The sequence below is a fragment of the Microcebus murinus genome, chromosome X, assembly GCF_040939455.1.
Source record: "Microcebus murinus isolate Inina chromosome X, M.murinus_Inina_mat1.0, whole genome shotgun sequence".
NCBI classification, from domain to species: domain Eukaryota; kingdom Metazoa; phylum Chordata; class Mammalia; order Primates; family Cheirogaleidae; genus Microcebus; species Microcebus murinus.
This window is the reverse complement of record NC_134136.1, coordinates 87,414,568-87,440,423: the sequence shown is the minus strand read 5'-3', so window position 1 is coordinate 87,440,423 and position 25,856 is coordinate 87,414,568. Positions and strand designations below refer to the sequence as shown.

At 38.9% G+C, this 25,856-nt stretch overlaps 1 protein-coding gene across 4 annotated transcripts in view; it reads left to right on the top strand.

The window, feature by feature from the left end:
- ARHGAP6 (Rho GTPase activating protein 6) overlaps positions 1 to 25,856 on the top strand; it is a 474,180-nt gene that overhangs the window by 389,804 nt on the left and 58,520 nt on the right. For all 4 annotated transcript variants that reach the window (XM_012784832.3, XM_012784833.3, XM_012784836.3 and 1 more), the window contains one exon: positions 1,874 to 2,033. In XM_012784832.3, the coding sequence (XP_012640286.1) occupies positions 1,874 to 2,033 (160 nt within the window). The remainder of the gene's footprint in view (positions 1 to 1,873; positions 2,034 to 25,856) is intronic.

Here is a 25,856-nt window from a genome sequence, read left to right as displayed (position 1 = left end):
CTCGAGACGTAAATTCATATGTGTCAAGATAAACCAAAAGCCCTCCCTTCCTTTAGCTCTTGCTCAAATGCTACCTTGTCCACGAGGTCTTTCCCGGCCACTTTGCCTAAAACTGCAAATCCCTCTCCTTGACTTCCCCTCCCTGCTCTTTTTTCCTCCCTAGAAGTTGTCATTAGTTAACAATATACCTTTTACTGACCTTGTTCATTCTGCCCCTACCAGTGTATAGTATTTCCATTTTTGTTAAACGAATGAATGAAATCCTAGATAAAGAGGAGACTATATCACAGAATTTATGTAACGCCATTCACTGTTTGGAATGAACATTCTAGGCAGGAATTTGCCACCAATGTGGAATGAAGTATCTTAGTGGTTGCTGGAGACATTTTTTTCTGTCTTCCTTCTTTAAGTGACTTATTTAAGATGATTAAGTCTTAATGGGATTCCATAAGTGTTCCACCCATTGCAATAAGTCCCTGGCAGTGCCTGTCTGGGCCAGCACCTCTTCCCCCTGGACTCTGGAACTATTTTTTTCTTGATTGTTGCGGTAACAATAGCTGTCTCTTCAAATCTGTTGCACCATGGCTAGTATCTGTGATTCATAAGAAGTCCTCTTTAGTAAGGAGACCCTGGGTTTCAGAGGACTGGGAAGTACTGTTTCTTAGGCCATCACTTCCTCACTGTCTGCATTGAGGGTGGAGCCATCCGACCAGTGGGGTATGCTTGAGTGTACATAAATGCACTCTTAGGATTATGGGAATCTTTGATTTGGCTCCTTGATATGGAGTATTTTAGCACCAAATATCTATAAATACTGTACACATATTCTTTATTGATCATCTCTCTGTACACATGGTGTTCAAAATAGCTCATGAGAGTACTATAAATAGAAACTCAGTGGTTACAATTTTAGCATAGAGTTTAAAGCACTACATTCTTAGCTTGAGTCCTGGTTCCAAATCTTACAAGCTTTATGATTTGGGGAAAATTACTTAACCTCCCTAAGCCTCAGTTTTATCATCTATATTATATTATTACATTTATATATACTATATATTACTATGATAATAATATAATATATCATAAGAATATATTATAATAATACAAGTATGGGCTCTCTTATATGTTATATATTATAATCATATTATTATTATTATATAATATTATTAAATATTACATAAGATAGGTCAAAAATGTTAACACCTCATAAGGTTGTTGGAGGGATTAACTAAAAAACCCTGGACTATAGTTCACAATAATATATGGTATAGTCTCAAATAGCTAGGAGGATAGTAAATGTTCCCAACACAAAGAAATGATAAATGTTTGAGATGATAGATATCCCAATTACCTCGATCTGATCATCATACATTATATATATGGAAACATCACTATGGATCACATAAATATGTACAGTTATTGTCATTTTTTAATAAAAGCCCTTGACACAGTCGCTGACACATGACAGGCGCTCAGTACACATCCACCCTGCAGATCCAGTATGCACGGTGGCAATTAGCATCACATTTTTCCTGTTACTGAGATACAAAAATAAAAGGTTCCCATGTGTTCCCATAAAAGGGAGGAAGTAGGACCCTTGCAGTTTCTTTCCACATGTTTTTTTTTTTTTTTTGGCCTATGTATGCATCATGAGATGAAATCACATGATCCAGCAGATACTCGAGGTTTTGACTTTTGCGACTGACTGAGAAAATCCACGGTACACTAAGAGAGGATCTCGTTTAGGGAATTGAGAGCCAATTTTGAAACACAAAGGTGAAGTTTGCTTGGCTCTATTACTGACTGAGAAAGAGGATGTTTGTGAGAGGTAGGCGACCTGTGTAACTCTTCATGTTTTTCCCTTGGCCTGCAGGGTGACTTCACCTGGAACAGCATGTCTGGCCGCAGCGTGCGGCTGAGGTCGGTCCCCATCCAGAGCCTCTCAGAGCTGGAGAGGGCTCGGCTGCAGGAAGTGGCTTTTTATCAGTTGCAGCAGGACTGTGACCTGAGCTGTCAGATCACCATTCCCAAAGGTAAGTCCCTGTCTGCCTGTCTGCCGAGGAATGCTGCCAGTCAAACGTGGGCTCTGCCAGAGCCACAAGCTCTGGGCTCTTCTCACACCTCACATTCACACAGGAAGGAAACTACAGCTTCTTGGTCATTGGCTGGCATTAGTGTCACTTTTAAAAGATGTGTTCAAGCAGGACAATTTGCATGTCAACTGATATGTTTATTTAAAGGGAGGTCAACTTGGGGCATTAAAAAGGAGAGCCCTGTATATCTCAACAGTCTACCTGGCTTTAGAAAAATGAATTAAAAAGAACTTTCAGAAAGTTGAACTTAAAGGGTCAGAAGAAAAGCTGTGTCTACCTCAATTTGTTTACAAAATAACCATTTGAAAAGAAGCCTTCGCGATCTATAAAACTTGTCATTTGACCTTATGAGACTCAGAATCAGGGATTTTTCCTAAGTTACCTCATTTGTATCTAGGTTTTCAGCTGGTGTGCTCTGTGTTGCACTGGAGCCGGCCCACGGCTGATTGGTGGTGTTTTTACACAGATCCTGATTCTGATAAAGATGAGAAGCATGTACCTGAATTCCTTTGATCCATAAAAGTCTGTCTCTGAATGTTATACTGTGCTCTATAACTATGGTCACCAAGCCCTGGGCCACAGCCCAGTACCTGTCCGTGGCCTGTTAGGAACTGGGCCATGCATCACCACCTGAGCTCCACCTCCCCGTCCCAGCCCCCCATCCATGGAAAAATTGTCTTCCGTGAAAACTGGTCCCTGGTGCCAAAAAAGTTGAAGACTGCTAGTCTTTAAAGACACTTTATAATTTGTATTAATGTGTAGCAGAAAGCTAATTTGAGGCAGAATGAAAAACTATGACATTATACAAATAGAATAAATCTACCATAAAAAGCAGCAATGGCCAGTGTGCCTGAAACTTTAAAGGAAAGCAGAAGAGGGATAGTAAGCTTCTAGAAGCTAGAAGATTGCCTTGGAGGGTTTTAGATCTGCAGAACTTCTCTTCTACGTTGTTTTCTTTTGAGGGGAAGTTGAGAGGAAGCTTCATGAATATTTATTCATAAAAGAGTTCATATATGTACACACACATGATACACACATAGACACACATGTGTGCATATACACATAAACACATAGATATATAGTTCTCAGCCAGGGATTATTTTGCTCCCCATCCTCATGGGACATCTGGCAATGTGTGGCTACACTTTTGGTTGTCACAGCTTGGGGGACAAATGCTCCTAGCATCTAGTGGGTAGAGGCTAGGTGTGCTGCTACACACCCTACGGTGCATGGGGCAGCCCCCTCACCAAGAGACATCAGGCTTCTGGTGTCCAAGTGCTGAGGCGGAACGACTTTATCATACACACAGACACACACTCACCTCCTGTCACCTATGGTGCCAGTGATGCTATCTTCTTGGCTCAGCTATGGCTAATGGAAAAAGTGCTAGTTTAGGGTCTAATGACCAGAATTTGAGAACTCGTCTCATCACTCCCCACACATGCAAGCTTGAGCAATTCATTCTCCTCTGCAATAGGAGGCTCAGTTTTTTGACTAGAAAGAGTAGCATAAAAACACTGACCACAGAGTTTTTCTTTGGATGGTAAATCTTAGGACCATGTCTTGTCTTTAAGCTGGAATCTGAGCCTCCATGGGAGGTCATGACAGCATTCAGAAGGGAGGTAGGTGAGGCCAGGGGGCTGGTGAGACACACACATGTCACTGATGTGTGCCTTGCTCCTCTGGCTTTCTTGTCACACTCTGCTCGCTCCCACAACCACAGCCAGTTCCTCCCAAGAGGAAATCCCCACCCCTATTATATTTTTTCATGTTAATTTCACACGTAGAGACCCTCAGCTAAGGTAAGCAGAAAATCACTTGGGCAATTGTGGAAAATGAGTATTGTGACTGTCAGGCCACGTGGTTCCTCTCCTTAGGACAGGCCCTCACTGAGTCTTGGTTTGGCTGTAGGATGGAGATGAGGCCTGCCCTCCCCTCCAGCTTCACTCACATGGTGGCCCACATGGGGCCCAAGAGTCCTGTCTGCCTTTAATGAGCACAAACATTTTCATTCCTTAAAAAAAATAATAGACATGTTGTTGGCCAACAACAGTATTTGTAGCAAAGGGAATGATGACTATGATAAGTTTTTGAAACCTGGATTGAATGCTTATCAGATATTCTTTGTGGCTTTGTTTTTAAATCTAGTTAATTTGATGTTTCTCTTTGTCCTTGCTTTTTAAAAAGTCCACTAAATAAATAACATTTACCAAACAGACAATTCTATAAAACTTGTCTGCTAGAGGCTCTGTCTCCATTGCTTATTTCTGAGACTGTGTGGTTCCCAACATATCCAGGGAAAGATTCATGTTATCAAAATGTTTGAAGACATTGCTGAGCTTCAGCTGTTGTTTTGATTTTTTTTTATAAAAATTGGAACTAATGATTTACAGAAAATTTTCTCACTTATGGAGGAGAAAAGGAATTGTGTGGCTGTGTGGAAAAAACCAGACTTTGCTCAAGGCTTCTGAAGCTATTGAACATAAGATTACAGACATCAAATATTTGCTGAGATCTTTGGGTGTGTGGCCAGTGGTGAGTGCTATGACAGTAGCTTTGGTCTGAGTGTGGCCACTTGGTCCCATGCAAACCTTCAAGTGGAGGTTTAAACAGAATTAGATTCACTACACGAATAATTTTTGCAGGAAAATAAATACAGCAGCCAGGATCTAAACCTGAAGAAATGATATTAAGCCTACTAAGATAGTGAGTATAATGAAAATGGAAACATATTCAAGCTCACATTTCTATCCTTTTCCACTTTAGGATGATCGTAGAGATTTATTTATGGGTACCTATTTGGAGAACCCATTCCTTCGGTGAGACTGGTGCTTTCTGGGCTCGGATAAATGATAATATAACATACTGTGTTTCCCCGAAAATAAGACCTACCCATAAAATAAACCCTAGCAGGATTTCTGAGCATTTGCGCAATAGAAGCCCTTCCCTGAAAATAAGACCTAGTGATGGGCGTGGCTACGCAGCGCATCTGCACAACCCATGCATTTTGTCGCAGAGCGGGAAACAAGATCAGCAGCCCTTCTCATCTGCCCCAGGGTGACAGCTACTATCCCAGAGGTGACCGGAAAGGTGCAGGCAGCCCCACCAACAAGGTCGGCTCCCCCTGTCAGGTCCCGGCCATCCTGTGCATGCTGCAAGCTGAGGCTTTGAGGGGAAAATGACACATCCCCTGAAATTAAGCCCTAGGGTGTCTTCTTGAGGAAATATAAATATAAGACCCTGTCTTATTTTGCGGGAAACACGGTAGTCATCAGTTGCTGGGGTTCACCATAGGGAGGAAGAATTGAGGGTTGGTGAGGAGATTGGGTACTGGAGTGATTTCCTAAAGTGGACCACAGGTCTGGGATCCAGAGTACAAGTGGAGAATTTGAGCTTCTCTCAAGCTAGAATAATAGGTGGGCATCAGTTATATGTACACAGATGCAAGTCAGTTAGCAGATGGAGGGAAAACATGTAGAATTTTACTCCAGATTGCTTCTCCACTTCCAGCAAGACAGGAAGCAATTTCATCCACTAGGAGGGAGGATAGGGTAAAGATCCTGGAGGTTTGAGGAAAGAGAGGGGAAGGATGGAAGAGAAGGGAGCTAGGGGACCAGCAATGTTGCAGGATTGCAGGGCAGCCCAAAAGGTCTGTTAGAGGTTAGTAGCTGGAAATTTAAAATGCAAAATAAACATCCTGGAAGCTAAACACCATTAAAGTAAAACATACCATTTTGTACTTTCAGTTCCCAAGCCCTGCTTAATCTAAATCTCCTCTCTTTAGGATTTGGATTTTCTAGTTGAATTCAAGAAAGGTAAAGATGGACATGGCAGTTGAGAGTATATCTGTGGTAGGCAGAATAATGGACCACCAAAGGTGACCACATCCTCATCTCTGGAACCTGTGACTATGTTACCTCACATACCAAAAGGAATTTTGCAAAATGATCACTTAAGGTCCCTGAGATAGGGGGGTTTCCTGGATTGTCTGGGTGGGCCCAAGCTAATCATGTGGGTACTTAAAAATGCAAAAACGTCCCCAGCTGTAACCAGGGAGAGGTGTAGCTATGGAAGTATGGTCAGAGAGATACAAAGTTACTGGCTTTGAAGATGAAGGAAGGAGCCACGAGCCAAGGAATTCAGGAGGCCTCTAGAAGCTGGAAAAGTCAAAGGAACAAATTCTCCCCTAGAGCCTCCAGAAAGGAACAGAGCCCTGCTGACACTTTGATTTTAGCCCAGTAAGACTCATTTCAGACTCCTAATCTCCAGAACTGTAATATGATAAATTTGAGTTGTTTAAGTCACTAAGTTTGTGGTCATTCATTACAGCAGCAGTAGAAAACTAATACAGTATCCAAGGAAATGATCATAATCCCAGACCGTGGGGTCTAAATTGAACAAGACAGAAAGTCAGAAATAAATATAAAAGACATAAAATCAATAATATAAAGATGTCAATTATGTCATTAATTATCTATAAGTTGAATGTAATTCTAAGAAAAGTACCAACAGAATTTTTTTTTGGTCATTTCACTAAATTAATCTAAGCATCATCTGGGTAAATAATTATGTGAAGGTAGTCAGGGGAAATATGATCACGAAGTCTAATGGAGATCATCCCAGTCCATTTATTAAAATATGATATAAAACTAAAGCAATTAAAATAGTATAATACTGCTTCACAATAGATAGGCAGATCAATGGGAGACAATAAGAGTTCGCCAGTGAGCTAAAATATGTATGAGAATTTATTATGTGGTAAATATGGTAGTTCTTGTTAGGGGATAAAGGAAGGATTATCATCACATTTAAATAGTGAGACAAATGTTGGTAAGAAAAAACTGGATTTTGACCTTGCTCCTTACATCAAAATAAATTGATATGGAAGAAAGATTTAAAGATAAAAAATGAAACTATAAATGTGCCAGAAGAAAATGTATCTGGATGCTTATATTTTTATATGGGGAAGTATTACCCAGAAAACATAAAGAAAGAGAAGGACAAATATCACTGCACAAAAACACATAGAATCATCTGTGTGACAAATAAATAAAAATTTATAGCACATTTGACAAACTAAAGGTTAACTTCTCTACTATATAAAGCTTTGTTACAAATTATTATAAAAAGAAAAACAACCTAAAATACAGATGAATTACAGGCAGCTTACAGGAAAAGAAATACAAATGGTGTATCAATATTTGAAAAGATGCTTACCTTCACATTCATTTAAAAAATGCAAGCTAAACACTAAAGAGATTATTTTTCTCTATCCAACTGGCATGGCTCCAAAAATTGGATGATACACTTTATGGGAAAACAGGCACTCTCCTATACTGTTCGTAGGAGTATAAATTGTTGCAACAATGTGCAAGGCAATTTGGCAACATCTATCTGAGTTTTAAATGGCCCAACAACTCTACTAAGAATGTATCTCACAGACACATACTTGTATTAGTTGGGGTAGGCTAAACACTCAGTGCCTTAACACTATAAAGGCATCTTTCTTACTGAAGCACCATCCAATGCAGGTTGGCCGTGGAGGTGGGGAGGGCAGACTTCATGCAGTTACTTAGGGACTCAGGCTTCTTGCATCTTGTGGCTCCTCCCTCTTCTATAATCATTTAGCCAGGAGATGCAGACATTGGATAACTAATAAGATTTACATAAACCTTATAAGATGGTTGATGAGCTTAATTTTTAACCCCTTCTAAACTTAAGATATTTCATAAAGAGACTTTTTTTTTTTTTTTTTTGAGACAGAGTCTCACTCTGTTGCCCTGGCTAGAGTGAGTGCCGTGGTGTCAGCCTAGCTCACAGCAACCTCAAACTCCTGGACTCAAGCAATCCTCCTGCCTCAGCCTCCCGAGTAGCTGGGACTACAGGCATGTGCCACCATGCCCGGCTAATTTTTTCTGTATGTATTACTTGGCCAATTAATTTATTCCTATTTATAGTAGAGACAGGGTCTCGCTCTTGCTCAGGCTGGTTTCGAACTCCTGACCTCAAGCAATCCGCCCACCTCGGCCTCCCAGAGTGCTAGGATTACAGGCGTGAGCCACCGTGCCCGGCCATAAAGAGACTTTTGAAGATACTATATAGAACCTAGAGAAATCTTTAGTGGAAGAAATCAGGAATCAGTAGTTTTCCCTGTGAGCCTAAGATTACCCCATAGAGGAAACCATGGACTATTTCTGACTGTTCAAATGGCTACTCTTGGCATAGGCTCTTGGATCAGACTATATAGTCTATAAATGGCCAATCCTTAGTAACAGAATCAAGAAACAAATGCAGAAAATGGTCAAGAAATGAAACAAACCCCAATAGTCTATAGTAACATTTCACTTATTCAAAACACATCAAAAGAGTACTTTATATATGTCAGGTGGTGTGTTAGGCCCAATCAATATTATGTTGGTAACATTTTAATACAAATGGTCAAAGACAGGGGTGAGCAACTGGCCCATGGGATAAACCCTGATTATCATTTGTTTTTTGTAAATAAAGTCTTATGAAAACACAACCATGCTCATTTACATATCATCTATGGAGGCTTTCACTCCACATCAGAGCTGAGTAGCTGTGACACAACATCTCAAAGTTTACTATCTGGCCCTTTACAGGAAAACTTTGCTGATACCTGGTCTAAGTTAAAATGAAAAAAAAAAAAAAACCTGATTTCTGCCACATTCAGTATAGCAGGTTAATATAGGCAATATGGCTTAACCTCATTATATTGTAAAGAAAGATTTAAAGTTGAGAAATGCATATTCATGTTTTCTTGAGAGCTGTTTTCCCCTATTGCTTCATTTAATTTCTGATAGCCCAATTGAGAAAAGCTTGTTTATGTATTTTGAAAACAGCATCGTAGAATGAGGAATAGCTGATGGTTTAAGAAAATGTAGACAATATTCTCATAGAAGAGCACCCCAATGCCTCAAAATTGCTCAATTATATGGCTTCTTTATAAAGCGATCCCTAACCATTAGCACTTAGGCAATGTAAAACCCAAGTAAACAACTCAATGAAATAAAGAAAATTATATTCTTGGTATTCCAGCACTGCAGCTGTCTTCAGTTTATGATTTAAGTGATGATTTATATAATAAGAGTAACCTGGTGGGCAAGGAAATTGAGCTTGGATGTTTATGTAACAACCTTAGATAGAAAACGTAAGTGTCCTATTTTTATGTTATCCTTGCTGGCAATGCCCAGTTGAAGAGTTGGTGGGCTAGAACTGTCCATCAAAGCCTTTTGTGTAAGTAAAAATGAAATTGGAACCTGGGGTAGAGTCCTTAAACTCCACTGTAGGTAGAAATGCCCATAGAAAGCAAACACTACCAAATAGGAATGGTATAGGAATAATGAGGAATAATTAGACCACTGGGCTTAGAGGCCGGCGACAGAGGTCTTGTGTGAGCTGTAGAGCTAATCGTACGTTTTGTGTGTCCACTATCACTTTTTCTGTGACTCTCTTACAGAGGATTGTGATTTCCTGTCAGGTAGGGCTATGTCTTATTTGTCTTTGAATCTGAAACATCAGGTATACTGCCCAGAACACCAGTCACCCTCAGCAAATGTTTGAGAAGTAAATGAGTGCATGCATGAATGTTCTTGTTTAAAATTAAGCTCCTTCTTTCACTCTTCTCTGTCTAAAGACCATCAGTTACCTTTCTCTCATTTTCCCTAGTATCTCCAGTAATGATTTTGAAGCAACCTCAACACTTTCCTACTGCTTAACCCCATGTTCAGTTTCTGACTTTGATTGATGGTCTCATAGGGTTAATGTGAGCTTTAAATGAAGTAAAAACCATAATGAGCTTAAGACATCTCCTGACATCGTATATACTCTCCATAAAAGTTATCCATCACCATCATCATCATTATCATCATCACATCACTTTGTCCTGCATTTGCCCTCAACCCTAGGGGACTCCATCATCGTATCTCATCTTAGTTATAGCCATAGACCCCTATCTACCTTCCTTAACTGGGGACTTCTCCCCTATTCTGCCCACCACACCTAAAGTCACCAGAGTAATCTTAACCACAGAAACTACTCTTTTGTTGGAAATAAAATAAAATAAAACCCCCAAGGCCCATTGTTACCTACTGATCTCTCTATCAAAGCCATTTATACTATTGCACATAGAAGAAGAAATCCATTTTGTTTGCAGCCTGTTGTGAGGATGCACCACAGACTTAAATTTGTCTTAGAACAGCAGGTTGCAAACAATTTATCCACAATCTGTAGTGAGAAATGCATTTTACATCTCAGCCCAGGAAACGCATCAACCAAACAGTTTATCTTTATCATAGATACACTTTTTATATTCTCTATTATATTGTCTTATGTCCTCTTCTGTTTGATTCTACTTCCTTTTCTTAAATATGCTTTTTATAATCCACTAAATTTTCTTGGTTCATTAATAGGTAATGAGCCACAGGTCAATTACACAATTTGGGGAGATAGATGGGACGAAGAACAGGCAATAGAGAAGAAAACAACAAAAATATCAGTATGGAAAACTTTTAGTTGTTCTTTACTGTGGTTCTAAGGGCCATGGTAAGGTGGATGGGGCATTCTGTCTCCATAGGGCTGTGGAAATGCACCTAAGGCTAGAACTGTACCCTGAGTATCTAGTGCTTTCCCTATCTAGAACCAAACTGTGAGAGTAGCACTCAGAAGACTTCCTACACTGCCCCACTTTCTCTCTCTCTCTCTCTCTCTCTCTCTCTCTCTCTCTCTCTCTCTCTCTCTCTCTCTCTCTCTCTCTCTCTCTCTCTCTCTCTCTCTCTCAATACCAAGCTGGATATACAGCCTGGAGGAGATAGATGTGTGGGGCTTTAAGTTCTAGCTGCAATATAGGATACAAGACCATGTCAAAAGTAGTTCATATCCTGAAGGAGTTTCTAGTCAGTAGATAGACAAAACACAAATGCACTAATTATATTAAAAGATAGAGCAGTGGATGTTATGTAAGTTACCTTTGGTGACCCTTAAAGAGAAGGTGCCTCATTTACCTACTCTGGTAAAGCCAAGAATGACAGAGACATTTTCCTGTATGTTCTTTTGTAATTTTCTTCTTGAGTGCTCTCTCTTTAGCATTCCAAGGCTTTTACCATGGAAAGTGCTCAAGTGTCTACTGCCACTGTATGATTCCATGCTGGTGCCAAGCAGGTGCATGATTCTTTAAGCTTTGTGCTTTGTGCCTTGGTATTCACAAATGACTTCCTTTATGTTCTTAGACAATATGGTTTTCTATCCAAGGTCTTGTCTCTACTGGTCACATTTATACATATTTATATATCTTTGTTGGAGCAGTAACCACTATTGCACAAGGCTTTGGCATCTTGAACAAAACTTTTGTCATTGCAGTTTCTGAAATATTCTGGCACCTTTCAAAGATTTAAAGACTACACTATTATCTCTGTTGGGATCATGACCCAAAATAAACTTGATAATTATAAAGAATGTCTCATCCTTAAAATATGAACAGGAGCTTATATTTTTGAGGTTTTTTTCCCTTAGTTTACCCATGGGCAAAATAAAAGCAAATAAGTATGAATTGAAATTAAATACTGAGTATTTTTTTAGCCAATCAGGCTTTTTAGATCATTTAAAATCAAGCCCTTGAGATTATTTATAAATCCGATGATTAGTAGGTGTTTACAAAAGGTTTACAAATGGGTAGCTCTGGAAGAGTAAAAGGTCTTCACTTAAGGTAGGAGTGGGCAATCTACAGCCCATGGGCCAAATCCAGCCCATTGCCTATTTTTATAAATAAAGTTTTACTAAAACCTAGCCATGTCCATTCCTTTCTGTATTGTCTATGACAGCTTTAGTGCTACAATTGAGTAGGTTCAGCAGAGACCTTATGGCCTACAAAGCTGAAAATATTTACTAACAAGACCTTTACAGAAAAAAGCTTGCCAACCCCTGATTTAATAGGTTAATATTAATTTCATGTAGTAATTTATAGTTTTATCCACACAGTTGATCAGTGATACAATCCTATTCATTTCAAATTCTTCATTATTTTAAATTTATTGTGTAATAATTGGGTGCTTTTTAATGATTAGACCTTTGTAACTGTCAGATGTTTTAGTGCTTATATTACAGTCATACATTGCTTAACAATGGGGATACGTTCCAAGAAACAAATCATTATGTGATTTCATCATTGTGCAAAACATCATAGAGTGTACTTACACAAACGTAGATGGTACAGCCTACTCCACACCTATGCTATATGGGATAGCCTGCTGTTCTTAGGCTGCAACCTGTACAGCATGTGACTGCATGGAATATTGTAGGCAATTGGAACACAAAGGTAAGATTTGTGTATCTAAACCTATCTAAACATAGAAAAGGTACGATAAAAATACTGTATAAAAGAAAAAATATAGTACACCTATAGACTGTACTTGTGACCAAATACTTTTTGAAAGGGGGATAATAAGTTCCCTTGGTGGCATTAAACAAGAAAGAAAAGTTAATATTTTTATGAGTTGTTTAAACAACTCAGGCCACCATGCAGTCTATAGGTATAAAAATTATGCATTAAATGGATTGACTTTAATAGGGAGAGGCAAAGAAACACACTGTAACCAAAATGTCTAAAAAAAAAATGGTTGTTAATGGGAGGTGAACAGGTGGAAGTGGGGAGAAGGGGAAGGGTACACACTTTCATGGTGGGTGCAGGACGCATCACTTGAAGACTGGACACGCTTGAAGCTCTGGCAGAGCGGGGTGGGGAGGGGGGCAAGGGCAAGATATGTAACACTAACAATATTTGTACCCACAGAATTTGGGAAAAAATAAATAAATAAATTTTTAAAAAATGGGTTGACTTTAATAATAAGTCAGTCTCTAATATGGGTTGATTATTAGTTTGATTATTACTATCTGGCTTGATGACTGAGAAGTTAGCAATATTTATCTGTAAAGACTGAACTTATTTACAGACTTACTGTTCTTTGTAATCTGATCTTCCTCCTTTTACCCTTCCTATCTTAGATCCCACCCAATGCACACAAATTCAAAACCTCTATGGATGTCTTTTCTTAAGGATACCTGGCATTAAATGACATGTTTGGTGGAGATAGAGGTCGAAGAACAAGCCCCACAACAGAGTTTCATATTATCCACTGTTAAGATGCTTTTGCTCCAAATTATGGAAACTCAACCAAAAGTGGCTTAAATAATAAATTTAGTATTTTACTTTACAACAAGTTCAGAGGCAGGCTGTTTCCTGGGCTCATTAATTCAGTGGCTTTCCATCTTTTCTCTCTGCCATCATCAGTGGGACACCTTGTTCTTTGGCTACCCTCATTGTCACAAAATGGCTACAGCAGCCCTCGTATCACTGCTTCTACTGCAGCATCAAAAGACAGAGAAGAGCAGTGACTCTTTAGCAAGTGTCTTTGAGAACAGAGAAGCATTTTCACTGCTGCTTCTGGTAGACTGTCCTTCCTTCTCATGGCCTAGAATTGCAACACCTGCCAGTGGCCCAAATCAATACTGGCAAGCAGAAAAAAGTCACCAGAATTGGCTTGAAGTAAGATTCCTTTCTAGGGTGAGGTGACGACTTACCCCAGGATGTATGACTGCTGACTGCATGGAGGGTGAGCACCTGACAAAACGGGGCAAGGAAGAATCGGCGTGGGTGGGTGGAGGGGAGCAGGCTAGAGATGGATTGGGATTAGAAACCACTGGTATACGTAATGGCAACATCATCTGCCATTGCAGACAACTGATAAGGAAGAAACTATTTTTCTATTTACTTTCTTTGGTGTCTAGCACAGTCCCCTACATATACCTACTGCTCAATAAATATTTGAGAAATTGAATGGAATACATTAAAATTAAATGATAGCACATTTATGTAGTGTTTCCATATCATATAGAATTTTTTCAAATGGCTCGAAGAACAATCAAAACCAATGAACAAAAAAGGAAAGGATGAGAAGTCTAATAGTTACCATTTAATTGAATCATCTATCTATTCAGCTACTTAATCAGAGAGAGCTGTTTCCATGGGAGCAACTGGCAGAGATTTTTAGGAGTTCCCAAGACTTGAAGTCTATAATTTAAGGATATTTGATTCCATTCTTACTCGTTCATTATAAAACAATATCTATCAAAGGAAAGTAGGTAGAATTAGCCTCTTACATAGGTCAAAAATCATACCATATGTCAACACCATTGTCTAACTCTACCTTTTCAACTTGAACTACAAGCTTTAGCTTTAAAACAAGTAACGAAGAAACTCCCATAATTTGGGGTTTAATTTTCTTCAGTTAAGAATCCAGGGTATTAATTTGGGATCAGCGATTTTTATCTTTTTGTTCTCCTATCTACTTGCTTTTCTTTACACTCCAGTAATGAAATGTAGCTTAAAGAAATGGTTTGCCAAAAGCCATTTTTCCTGCCCTTATATTTGGAAACTTCTGTCTCTGCAAATACAGTATCTATCTAGACTAACTTAAAAGTATTGTTTTCCATTTAAGGACTGTACAATGAGATGCAAATTCAGGAGCCTGGAGGGACAGACTAGCTCCTATCTTGTGAAAAGGCAGCAGCAGGACCACCCCTTTGAAACATGTGCTTATAGCTCTTTTAAAAAATCATAGAAGTTGACTGCGGGAAAAGTGACAGCGAGTAAAATATCCTTCTAGGGCATAATTTGATCATGACCAGTTGTTACAGCAAGCAGTGATTACAAAGAACGCCTAGTTAAGGAAAAACCATAGTTGAGCTTTTAAACCCATGGTATCTAAACCATGAGATCAGCTTCCCTACCTCATGTTTTGAGAGAACGAGGAGACATGCTCAACAAATCAAATATCTTAATGATTTGCTATAATAGAAAAACATTTGCTTTGAGGTTCAAGGATCCACAAAGGTTTTTTCCCCTCTTGAAGATGATATAGAAAGAACTAATTTTAGAACTAATTACCCTGCCAGAATAATTTACACAAAACAGAAAAGATTTCTTAGTGTTTAATTTAACTGGAAACATAGTGACCTCCAAGAGCTGACTCTTTTTACAGCAGTGAGAGACTCACAGAATGTTCTTATTTTCTGACCACAGCTTTGATAATTTCACCACCACTTCAACATGTAAACTGTAGGGATTAGTACATTTCACAAGTACTTTGGGGAGCCTTGGCTCTAAGGAGAGGCATCTCTATTGCTTAAGAATACCATAAAACATTTCCTTCCCCAGGGAAATGTAGACACTTTGGAAACATATTTTGGAAATCCTCTCTCACAATGTACTAGCAGTATAAAGAAACAGTGTTTAATTCATTGGGATTTATACCAAGAAAAATGTCCCTGTTCCTACCTGCCTTCTATTTCAATTAAGGTTAATAGAAGAACTGTTATGTGCAAGGTGATAAATAAATGCAAACTTTGATGACCTATAGATTTGGTTAAATAACCAACAATCTACAATATGAATGATTTCTTAATGAACATACACACACACATTTATATATATTGAAACCCAAAGGTGACTAAAATAGGTGGGGCCAGTTTGGGCTTACATACATTGTTTTCCAGTTTTTCCATGTATGTTGTTTTCTTCCAGAATTCTTATTTGTCCACTCTTGAACCCTGGTTACCACTTAAGAAGCTATCAGCCTACTCCTGAATTTGAAATTTTCTCATCTTTTTTCACCAATGGAATTCTTACTTGATAAAGGACAAAGGGTTCCTAACATTAAGAGGGTTAGGAAAATCAGGAAGAAATTATTTCCTAAACTAAGCAGTCACCATGTGATTTATTGGGGAAAACTCCTACCAAAATTCAAAGACCCCAGAGAAGGGTAAATTTATCCTTTAAGATTGAACTCAAACATGATCCTTTGTAAGCAGAGTTGGGAACAGCCTTCTCTCTCCTGTCCTAGCACCTAGTAAATGTCTTCACTGAAGCATTTCTTCATTTTGCTTTAATTAGGCCTCCATATCTATCTCTAGCACTGAACTATGAATTCTTCAAAGGTAGGGATAGTGTTCATTCATCTGAGTTCAAAGCACCTAGCTCAGAGTCTCACCTACATTTTGTGCTTAATCCATGTTGGATGAACAGATGGATGGATCAATGGGTGAGTGAATGGATGGATAGATCAACGTATGGAGAATAAGGCCACTTTCTTAGGGGAAGATGACATTTAAACAGATAACTGTAAAATTGTAAATAATATTCCAAAGCCTAGAAGATTCATCATGTTCTATGGCACAACATCCCTGGACAGAGAATACTTGCTTAAGAATGGAGAAGAGATCCCTGCTTTGACTTCCCTTCTAAATCTCTGAGATTCATTCCAGGATTACTTTTAGGCCAGATGATTGCATTGGTCCCACTGGTTTTCTTTACCTGGGGTAGCTATCTCCGTTTTTAATCAGAGCTGCTCTCTCTTCCAGTTTTGGGAGATGGACTTTGAATATGGAGCAGGCAACTCAAAATACAAAGGACAATTCTGAATTCATTCCACTGGGGGTGACAATGGCAGGAACTGGATCTTATGTCCAGCCCGAGTTGTCCCTGGACATGATTTTGACTGGCGTTTTGGTTGCTCAGCTCCCATCAGTCCCAATCTGTTTTCCAATGTGAATTTACTGAGCCAGTTTAACTTCTGTTGATGAGATTAATCACTGCAAAGCACCAGCCATAGAGTATGGGGCACAATGAATGGCTCCCAAGTGCCAAAAGCCATTAATATTATTATTACTTCTTTAATAACCCCCCTGTTCCAAACTAGAAATAAAATATCTGGTCTAGTCTTTTTATTGACTTATTTTTGTGAGATCTCTGGCTTGAAATCCCTCAAAAGGAGAAGTATATAAGATGAAGGAATGAATTTTAGTTTTAGTAAAGGATAAAACATAGTATTAGTAAACATTTTTATAGGATATCTACAGATTGTATAACTCACCTAATTCACATTCATATATAAATATATGTTATATTTTATTTTAAAAACTATATTTTGGTTTATCAGAATAGGCATGAAAGCTTAAAAATAAGCATATCCTATAGTAATCACTGTTCTTGGATGCAAATGAAAAATACCAAGTCTGGATAACTTAAGCAGAAGAAGGGTTTAGCAGGGGTCCTCCAACTTTTTAAACAGGGGGCCAGTTCACTGTCCCTCAGACCGTTGGAGGGCCAAACTATAGTTTTTAAAAAACTATGAACAAATTCCTATTCACACTGCACTTATCTTATGTTGAAGTAAAAATACAAACAGGCAAAAACACCCACATGTGGCCCGTGGGCCGTAGTTTGAGGACGCCTGGTTTAGAGAATCTAAGATCTAGGAAGAATCTTAAGACAATCTAATCAGGCACCTATGAAAACATCACCAGGGCCATAAAAACAAATCTAGTCTAGCCTCTTAGCTGTCCACTCCCTTTCCAGCAAACATACTCACCAGAAGGACAGACATAATGGATGTTTTATGTCGGCTTAGGCACATGTTTTCTTTCAGATCAGGGAGATTCAAATAGAAGATTATTTCACTAGTTTCAGCCTGGCTTGTGAGTCACGTCCCTTCTTGTCATAAAGTTGAACTCCCAATTCTGTGAAGCACTTCAGCGAGCATCGCAGGCCTCCATTTTCTCACGTGCTTGACAAATGAGTTTCCAACCTTTGCTTGAATACATCTGGTGCCTACAAGAAAGGCCTTTTTCTTTAATTTTTTTATTTTGGATTAATTTTAGATTTACAGAAAAGTTACAAAGATAGTACAGAGTTTGCTTGTGTCCCTCACCCAGTTGGCCCTAATGTTAATATCTTATATTAACCTTGGTACACTTATCACAGCTAAGAAACCAACATTGGTGCATTACTATCAACAAAACTATAGACTTTATTCAGATTTCACCAGTTTCCCCAATAATGTCCTTTTTGGGTTTCAGGACTCCATCCATGATACCACATTGCGTTTACCTGGGCATCTTTTCTTTTTCTTTTTTTCAAATAACAAACATTTCTCCTCTCACACAGCTTCTGCAAATAGCTTAGCTTGATTGTTCTGATTCAGGGGCTCTTGTGAAGTTGCAATCAAGCACAGAGGGGAGTGTAATCATTTGAGGCCTTGACCAGGGCTGGAGGATCAGTTTCCAGGCTCCCTCACGTGGCTATTGGCTGGAGACTTCAGTTCCTCACCCCTTAGCCCTTTGCATAGGGTTGCTTATGACCTAGCTTCTCCCAGAGTGAGGCATGCAAGGCAGAGAGTACAACCAAGATGGAAGCCACAGTGAATTGTGCTTTGTTTTGTTTTGTTTTGTAAGCAGCTTATTCCATTGGTAAATAGTTCCATTTGCTGGCAAAGCTGTCTTCCTGTAATATCTTCCTGATCCTTGCTCTGGCCCATGTAGGGCAAGCCAGTAAGTCCCTTCATCCACCATGTTTAGTCCTCCAAATAAAAGGAAAGAACTACAGGGTCTCCTGAGTCTTCCCTGAATGCTGAACAGCATCCATTCATACAACTGTTCACCATCAGTTGCTGTTTCACAGCTGATCTTTCCCCCAAAAGGAGAAAAGAACACTTCATACAAAGAAATAGAAGGTTATTTACTCAAGGAACTCCTTTATTCCCCAACCTGTAGTCTTAAGAATTTGGTAGAAACATAACTAAAGGCAGACTCCTATTTATAAATAGAAGAAAAGGGCTATTGGGCCGAAAATTCAACCTGATATATAAAGGCTCAATAATTTGTAAACATTGTTATATTGTTTGGTTTACAAACTGGGATTGGGTAAAAATTGAGCATTGGGACAAGTGGGAAAATGTGAATGTGTTGTTCACATTTATGTGGTTTGGGCTCATACCTGCTCTCTAGGCAGAGTTATGCATGGATGTTCTCAACCTGAGTGATTTTGGCCCCAGGGGGACATTTGGTGATGTCCAGAGACATTATTGGTTGTCACAACAGGGTGAGGGGCCTCTGACATCTAGAAGATTGAGGCCAGGAGTGCTATTAAATATCCTACAAAGCACAGAACAGTTCCTCACAGCCAAGAGTTATTTGGCCCTAAATGTCACTAGTGCCCAGGCTGAGAAACCCTGGCATAGATTGCATGCAGTTTCTAAAGGGCACTTCCCATTCTGCTGCCCAAGTATCTCTTTTTATATCATTTTTCCCTCACTTTTTCACTGAGCTTCCCTCATTGCCTATGAATTCCTTTGGTTTGCTTTCTCTGAGAGTCTATTTTTCTGGTCCAAGTAAATAGTGAGGCAGCTGTGGCTAGGGAAACAAGGGGGATGGTGCCAAAAAAGCATTCCTTCAAACTTTTCTCAGCAGGATTTTTTTTTTTTTTTGAAGATTTGAGCAAGCTAGAACCTTCCTTTTAGATTTGGGTGGGGATGCAATCTCCAAGGCCTTCCATGTAATATAAATGGGTGCAGTGGCACAGGGGTAGGTTCCTAGGCTTCCCTGGGGTGCCTGTGAGGAATGTGGGACCCAGTACTGCCACCTCTTCTGCCTTTCTCAAGATGCTAGAAATCTGGTAGGTATGTGAACTTGCCAAGATTTTGCATTAGGGCTTAACTTTTTATAAGTCATCGTGTGGGCTAAATACCACTCAAATAGTGGCGGGCTGAGTATGGCTGTCTTGCACCCACCAGGCTTGTTCTTTGACTGTGTTTGTAACAGCACCAGAGGAGGGCTTTGTCCCCAGCAGACATTTAGTAATTCTTTTTTTGGTCTTCATTTCATATCCCAGTGCATGTGCTTTCTTCTTCTTTCCAGTGATGTAATCTTTATTGAGCTCTGCAAATGAAGGGATTTAAAAGAGCTCCAATGTTGATGCCACATCCAACATCCATGTGTACCTGCAAATTGAGGCTGTCTACACCCATTCCCCATGACTACCTCACTAAGAAACAAGCCTTGGTGCCTTCTTGCCCATTACCCAGGCTTCTGGGAGGGCAGAGTCTAACTGAACTTCGCAATGGATATCCAGTATTGTATAAATACCTCCCGGATAGGAGAGTCCTGAACCATCTCTCATACTGCAGAGGCAAAGTGACCTTAAAGAAGGGACTTCTGGCTTCTTGTCATAGGCATCTGGGTTCTGTTTCTCAGCCACACCTGTCAAGAGAGAGCTGTGCTTACTGGAAAGAGCTGGAATTTGGCTTTGAATCCCCTCCACCTACCAGTTCTGCGATTTTGGGGAGAATTTGCTTTAATTCTCTATTTTCAGTTCCTTCAACTGTGAAATGAATAAATCAAAAGGCTACCTCAGTGGATTGTGTGTTGATATGTATTATGTAATATGATATAAATATAATATTTAATATCATAAAAATAGCTTACACCAGTCCCAGTGCATATTTAGAGATTAAAAATTGTTAGTTTCTCGTTGCCCTCCCTTTTTAGCTCTGCATTGCCTTGGGCATGTCAATCCATATATCTGGCTGTCACTGTCACATCTCTCAAATACACACCACGTTTCCTTCACTATAGCATAGACAGCTTTGACGTTGGATAGCTTTGACGTCCTGTGTGCAAGTTCTGAATCTACTAAATCCCGATGGCTGCCCATGGATAAGTTACTTAAACTTCTCCTAGCCTCAGTCTCCTTATCTATAAAATGGGAAGAATAATAGAATGGGCTTCATAGAGCTGCTGTGAAGGTGTAATAAGGTTGCATATAGTAAGCATTTAGTCTATAGTACTTGCTCAATAAACACTATTCATTATTACTCTGTGCCTGTGTCACAAGGAAGTTGTGGTGGTCAGATGAAATACTAGGTATTCAGATATTTAGACAAGTTAAGCACTCTGCAGAACTTTCTTGCTGAGTTTTCAGCCCTATTCAGTTAATGTAACTTTTACATTAGTGCCGTTCTATAAAAATAATGAAGTCTTTTGTTATTATTTTTATTGAGGAATAACATACATATAGCAATGTACATAAATATGCATGTGCACAAATATAGCTTGATGGGTTTTTAATATGTGTATATCATGTAATTATCAATCAGATCAAGATACAGAACATTATCAGCACCCCAGAAGGCTCCTTCATGCCCCCTTTCAGGTAATATTTAGTCCCCAAAGCTAACCCTTACTTTTCCTTCTGTGACCAAAATAAATCTTTCCTTGGACCATATTTTTATTATTATCTCTAGAATTAAATAGTTAAAAATGTAAAAATACTATTTTATAAGCCTCATTCTCTGATTACGATCACCTTAAAATTAGGAGGTGTGTACTCCATTGTTCCTGAGTTCTTTCAGAATTCAAAATCTCCATCTGACTTCCTGGCCTTGGACTGTGACACCAAGTTTTCAGATCATGCCCTAGCCTATGCTATTCACTTGGAGGAAGACAGAAGCCTAGGAGGTGTGGTTCTGCCCTCAGAGAGCTTCTAGGCTAGCTAGAGAAACAAACAAAAACCTTACAATGGAAAACCATTTCCAACAGCAAATGAGTCCATGAAATGCATGTCTTCTTAGAGGAACAATCTCCTGTTTTCTTGTTATTGACTCTCCTGAAGACCCTGTTTGGTATCGGTCTTTCCCAAGAGGATGCCCAGATTAACCAAACCCCACACTAATGGGTCCTTTGCTTTGGGGTCACTAGGACATGGAAGGCTTGCTGCGTCACCGTCTGCTGATGCGTTTTATGTGTCTGTGAGGTCTCCCATGTAGGACATGGTCTCCTCTGAGCACATTAATGAGGACTTCCACCGTGCCCAGTGAAAGGAAGTTGCATGGAGGCCAATCTATATGTGCTTGTTCTAAGATGTCTTTCTTTGATCAGGACATGTTGCCCAAGTTCTTCCTAAAGGCTACTGTTGTCTGTAAGACAACTTCAAAGCAAACCACCAGTTGATTGCAAGAAAGGGAAATGGAGGGAGCAGCTTTTATTGTGCAACTCTGGTCATTTTCCTGAGAATTTTAAAAGAGCAAATGGCATGCTAAAGCAATGCATCATTTTTTTCATGTTATTGCACATCATCCATCACTTTGTATAGTTGCCTATTAATAACATTCACCTCTATCTAATTAAGTAAAAAAAGATAATATTTGTTGTAAGTAATTAAACATCTTTCAAAAATTATAGGCCAGCATTCACAAATATAACACTTCAAGATATTGTTTTGAGTTTTGGAGTTTAAAGTTCATATTATCCTTGTGGGGCTGTGTAAACTCTCATACTGGTGGGAATATAAATGAACAAAACTGCTTTGAAAAGTTTGATGTTACCTGATAAAGCCTAAGATTGTATACACGCCGATCAAGTAATGCAGCTTTTACATATATACTCTGGAGCGATGGTTCTCAGATTTTAGTGAGCATCAGAATCCCCTGCAGGGGACCCACACCTTTCACCTCTCACAAAAATCAACTCACGCTGGGTAACAGACTTAAACCTAAGGTGTGAAACTATTAGAATTCTAGAAGAAAACGTTGGAAAAACTCTTCTAGACATTGGCCTAGGTACAGGATTTATGAAGAAGACTCCAAAGGCAATCACAGCAACAACAAAAATACATAAATGAGACCTGATCAAATTAAAAAGCACAACCAAAGAAACTGTCACGAGAGCAAACAGACAACCTACAGAATGGGAGAGAATTTTCGCAAGCTATACATCCAATAAAGGGCTGATACCTAGAATCTGTTTAGAACTCAGAAAAATCAGCAAGAAAAAAATCAAACAACCCTATCAAAAAATGGGCTAAGGACATGAACAGAAACTTTTCAAAAGAAGACAGAATAATGACCAAGAAACATATGAAAAAATGCTCAACATCTCTAATCATCAGGGAAATGCAAATCAAAACCACAATGAGCTATCACTTATCTCCAGTGAGAATGGCCTTTATCAAAAAGTCCTAAAACAATAAATATTGGCATGGATGCAGAGAGATAGGAACACTCATACACTGCTGGTGGGACTGCAAATGAGTGCAACCTCTGTGGAGAGCAATACGGAGATACCTTAAAGAGCTATAAGTAGATCTACCATTTGATCCAGCAATCCCACTACCGGGCATCTACCCAAAAGAACAAAAGACATTTTATAAAAAAGACATCTGCACTGGAATGTTTATAGCAGCACAATTCACAATTGCAAAGATGTGGAAACAACCCAAGTGTCCATCAATACACGAGTGAATTAATAAAATGTGGTATATGTATACCATGGAGTACTATTCAGCTATAAGAAACAATGGTGATAAGCACCTCTTGTATTTTCCTGGACAGAGCTGGAACCCATTCTACTAAGTAAAGTATCCCAAGAATGGGAAAATAAACACCACATGTACTCACCAGCAAATTGGTTTCACTGATCAACACCTAAGTGCACATATAGGAATAACATTTATTGGGCGTCAGGCAGATGGGAGGGGGAGGGGATGGTTATATACATACATAATGAGTGTGATGCGCACCATCTGGGGGATGGACACGCTTGAAGCTCTGATGGGGGGGAGGGCCAAGGGCAACATATGTAACCTAAACATTTGTACCCCCATAATATGCAGAAATAAAAAAATAAAAATTAAAAAATCCCCTGGAGGCTGTGTTCAAACACGCATTGCCAGGTGCCACCCAGAGTTCCAGATTCAGTGGGTCTGGCGTGGGGCTATAGAGAATTTGCATCTCTAACAGGTTCCCAGGCTATACTGATGCTATTGGTCCCAGAACCACAGCTTCAGAGCCCCTATCTTAGGGGGACGCTTATACATACATGCAGTAAGGACACAAGAAGAAAATTTTTCAAAAATGTTACTTCTAATAACCCCAAGCTAGAAACAACTCAAATTTCCATCAACAGTTCAATGGGAAAATTAACTGTGGTATATTCATACAAAAAAAGGAAAACATTAAATAGCAGGCAAAAGAAATGATCCACGGCTCCCTGCCTCAACAGAATGTATCTCAGGAAGTGTTGGTAAACGAAATAAGCGAGGCAAGAAAGAGTATCCACAGTGTGATTCCATTTACATACATCCCCAAACAGGAAAAACAAAACCATATTTTTACAAATGCATTCATAAAGGGTAAAACTATAAAGAAAAGTTTATAACTGATTATTGCAAAAGTCAGACCAGTAATTACCTGGGCTGAGGAGGAGGGGGGCATACAGGTGGTTATTTGGGTACTAGCAATAGTCTAGTACCCAAATAGCCTAACTTGGCTGTTGGATATGTTGGAGTTGGACTTCTAATTATTATTTAAATTGTACATTTGTATTTATACACATTTATATATGATACATCCCATAATTAAAAAAAATTTAAGAATCATTCTATCTTAAAAGAAAATGTCCCCTATCTTGTATGTATTCTGGCTCTTTGACAACATGTATGAATTTAGGATCTGTCCACTAGTTATGAAAAATAAATCTATTAAGCTTTAATATATGATTTAATTATTCTGTGGATCAACTATTTAAATGAAGAAATTAGAGGATTTTTAAAAAATAAAATTTTGTTACTGTCAAATGCATTTGGTGATATGAACTAGCAATGAACCAAGTGTTACAAAGTAAAACCTGTCAGTCCTATTTGGAGAACAAATTAGAAATGTGTGCAGTTAATATGTTCATTGTCTGTGCACATATAGTATGTGATGGTACTCCTTGTAGTTAGATCCTTTTTAGACATTGAAGATATGGACATATATGTGATGGAAGAGATTGATGACCTTTTGCTACATTACAACTTATTTACATAATTTTCACCTATACAAATTGCATGACTGCAAGGGTGAAGAGCTTTATAAACTATTTTCATTTTATGGGAGGAGAATCTTTTTTTTTTCTTTTCTTTTTTTTTTTGAAACAGAGTCTTGTTCTGTTGCCTGGACTAGAGTACAGTGGCGTCATGACAGCTCACTGCAACCTCAAACTCCTGGGCTAAAGCCATCCTCCTGCCTTAGCTTCCACAGTAGCTGGGACTACAGCCATTTGACACCAGACCTGGTTAACTTTTCTACTTTTTGTAGAGATGGGGTCTCACTCTTGCTCAGGCTGGTCTCAAACTCCTGGCCTCAATCAATCCTCCCGCCTCAGCCTCAAAGTGCTGGGATTATAGGTGTGAGCCACTGATCCTGGCCTAGGAGAGTCATTTTTTAAAAAATCTTTGAAAAGGAGGAGGGATTGAATATGGCTGTTGGACATATTGTGATGTTCTTTTGCCTCCAAAAATTTGGAGAGGAGGAGTTGGGAACATCTGCAACTTCTTGAGGATCCCAGGAATGCTCATTTCTGTTTCAGAATGCTTATTATGTCTTTTCCTGATATCATAGTCTTGTTTTTAAATTTTGTTGGCCTGAATCTTTCTTTACTACATATTTAGTAAAATTGTATGAAAGAATTGTACAAAAAACAATTATTAATCCTCTCATTCACCATACATTTCCTCATGACATGGGCTGTATGCTGCCTATTTGATCGCAGTGTAGATTCTGGATTCGCACCTCCCACATGTTAGGTTGACAGCTGCATAATCTTGAAACGCATTCTGGCAATGATGAATGCCAATATTTTATGATCATATCCCAGGAATTCAATTGCAGCTGCCCACTGATATGAGTGGTATCTCTATTATTTGATGAGTTAAACAGACATATTAAGTGTATTTGTTGCAAATACCAATGCTAAAATAATATATTCCTTATTTATTATAGTGAAAAATTAGAAACAACCAAAATGTCCATCAATGGGGGAATGGTTAATTAAATTATGGTACAACCATACCATGGAATACTATGCAAGCCCCAACAA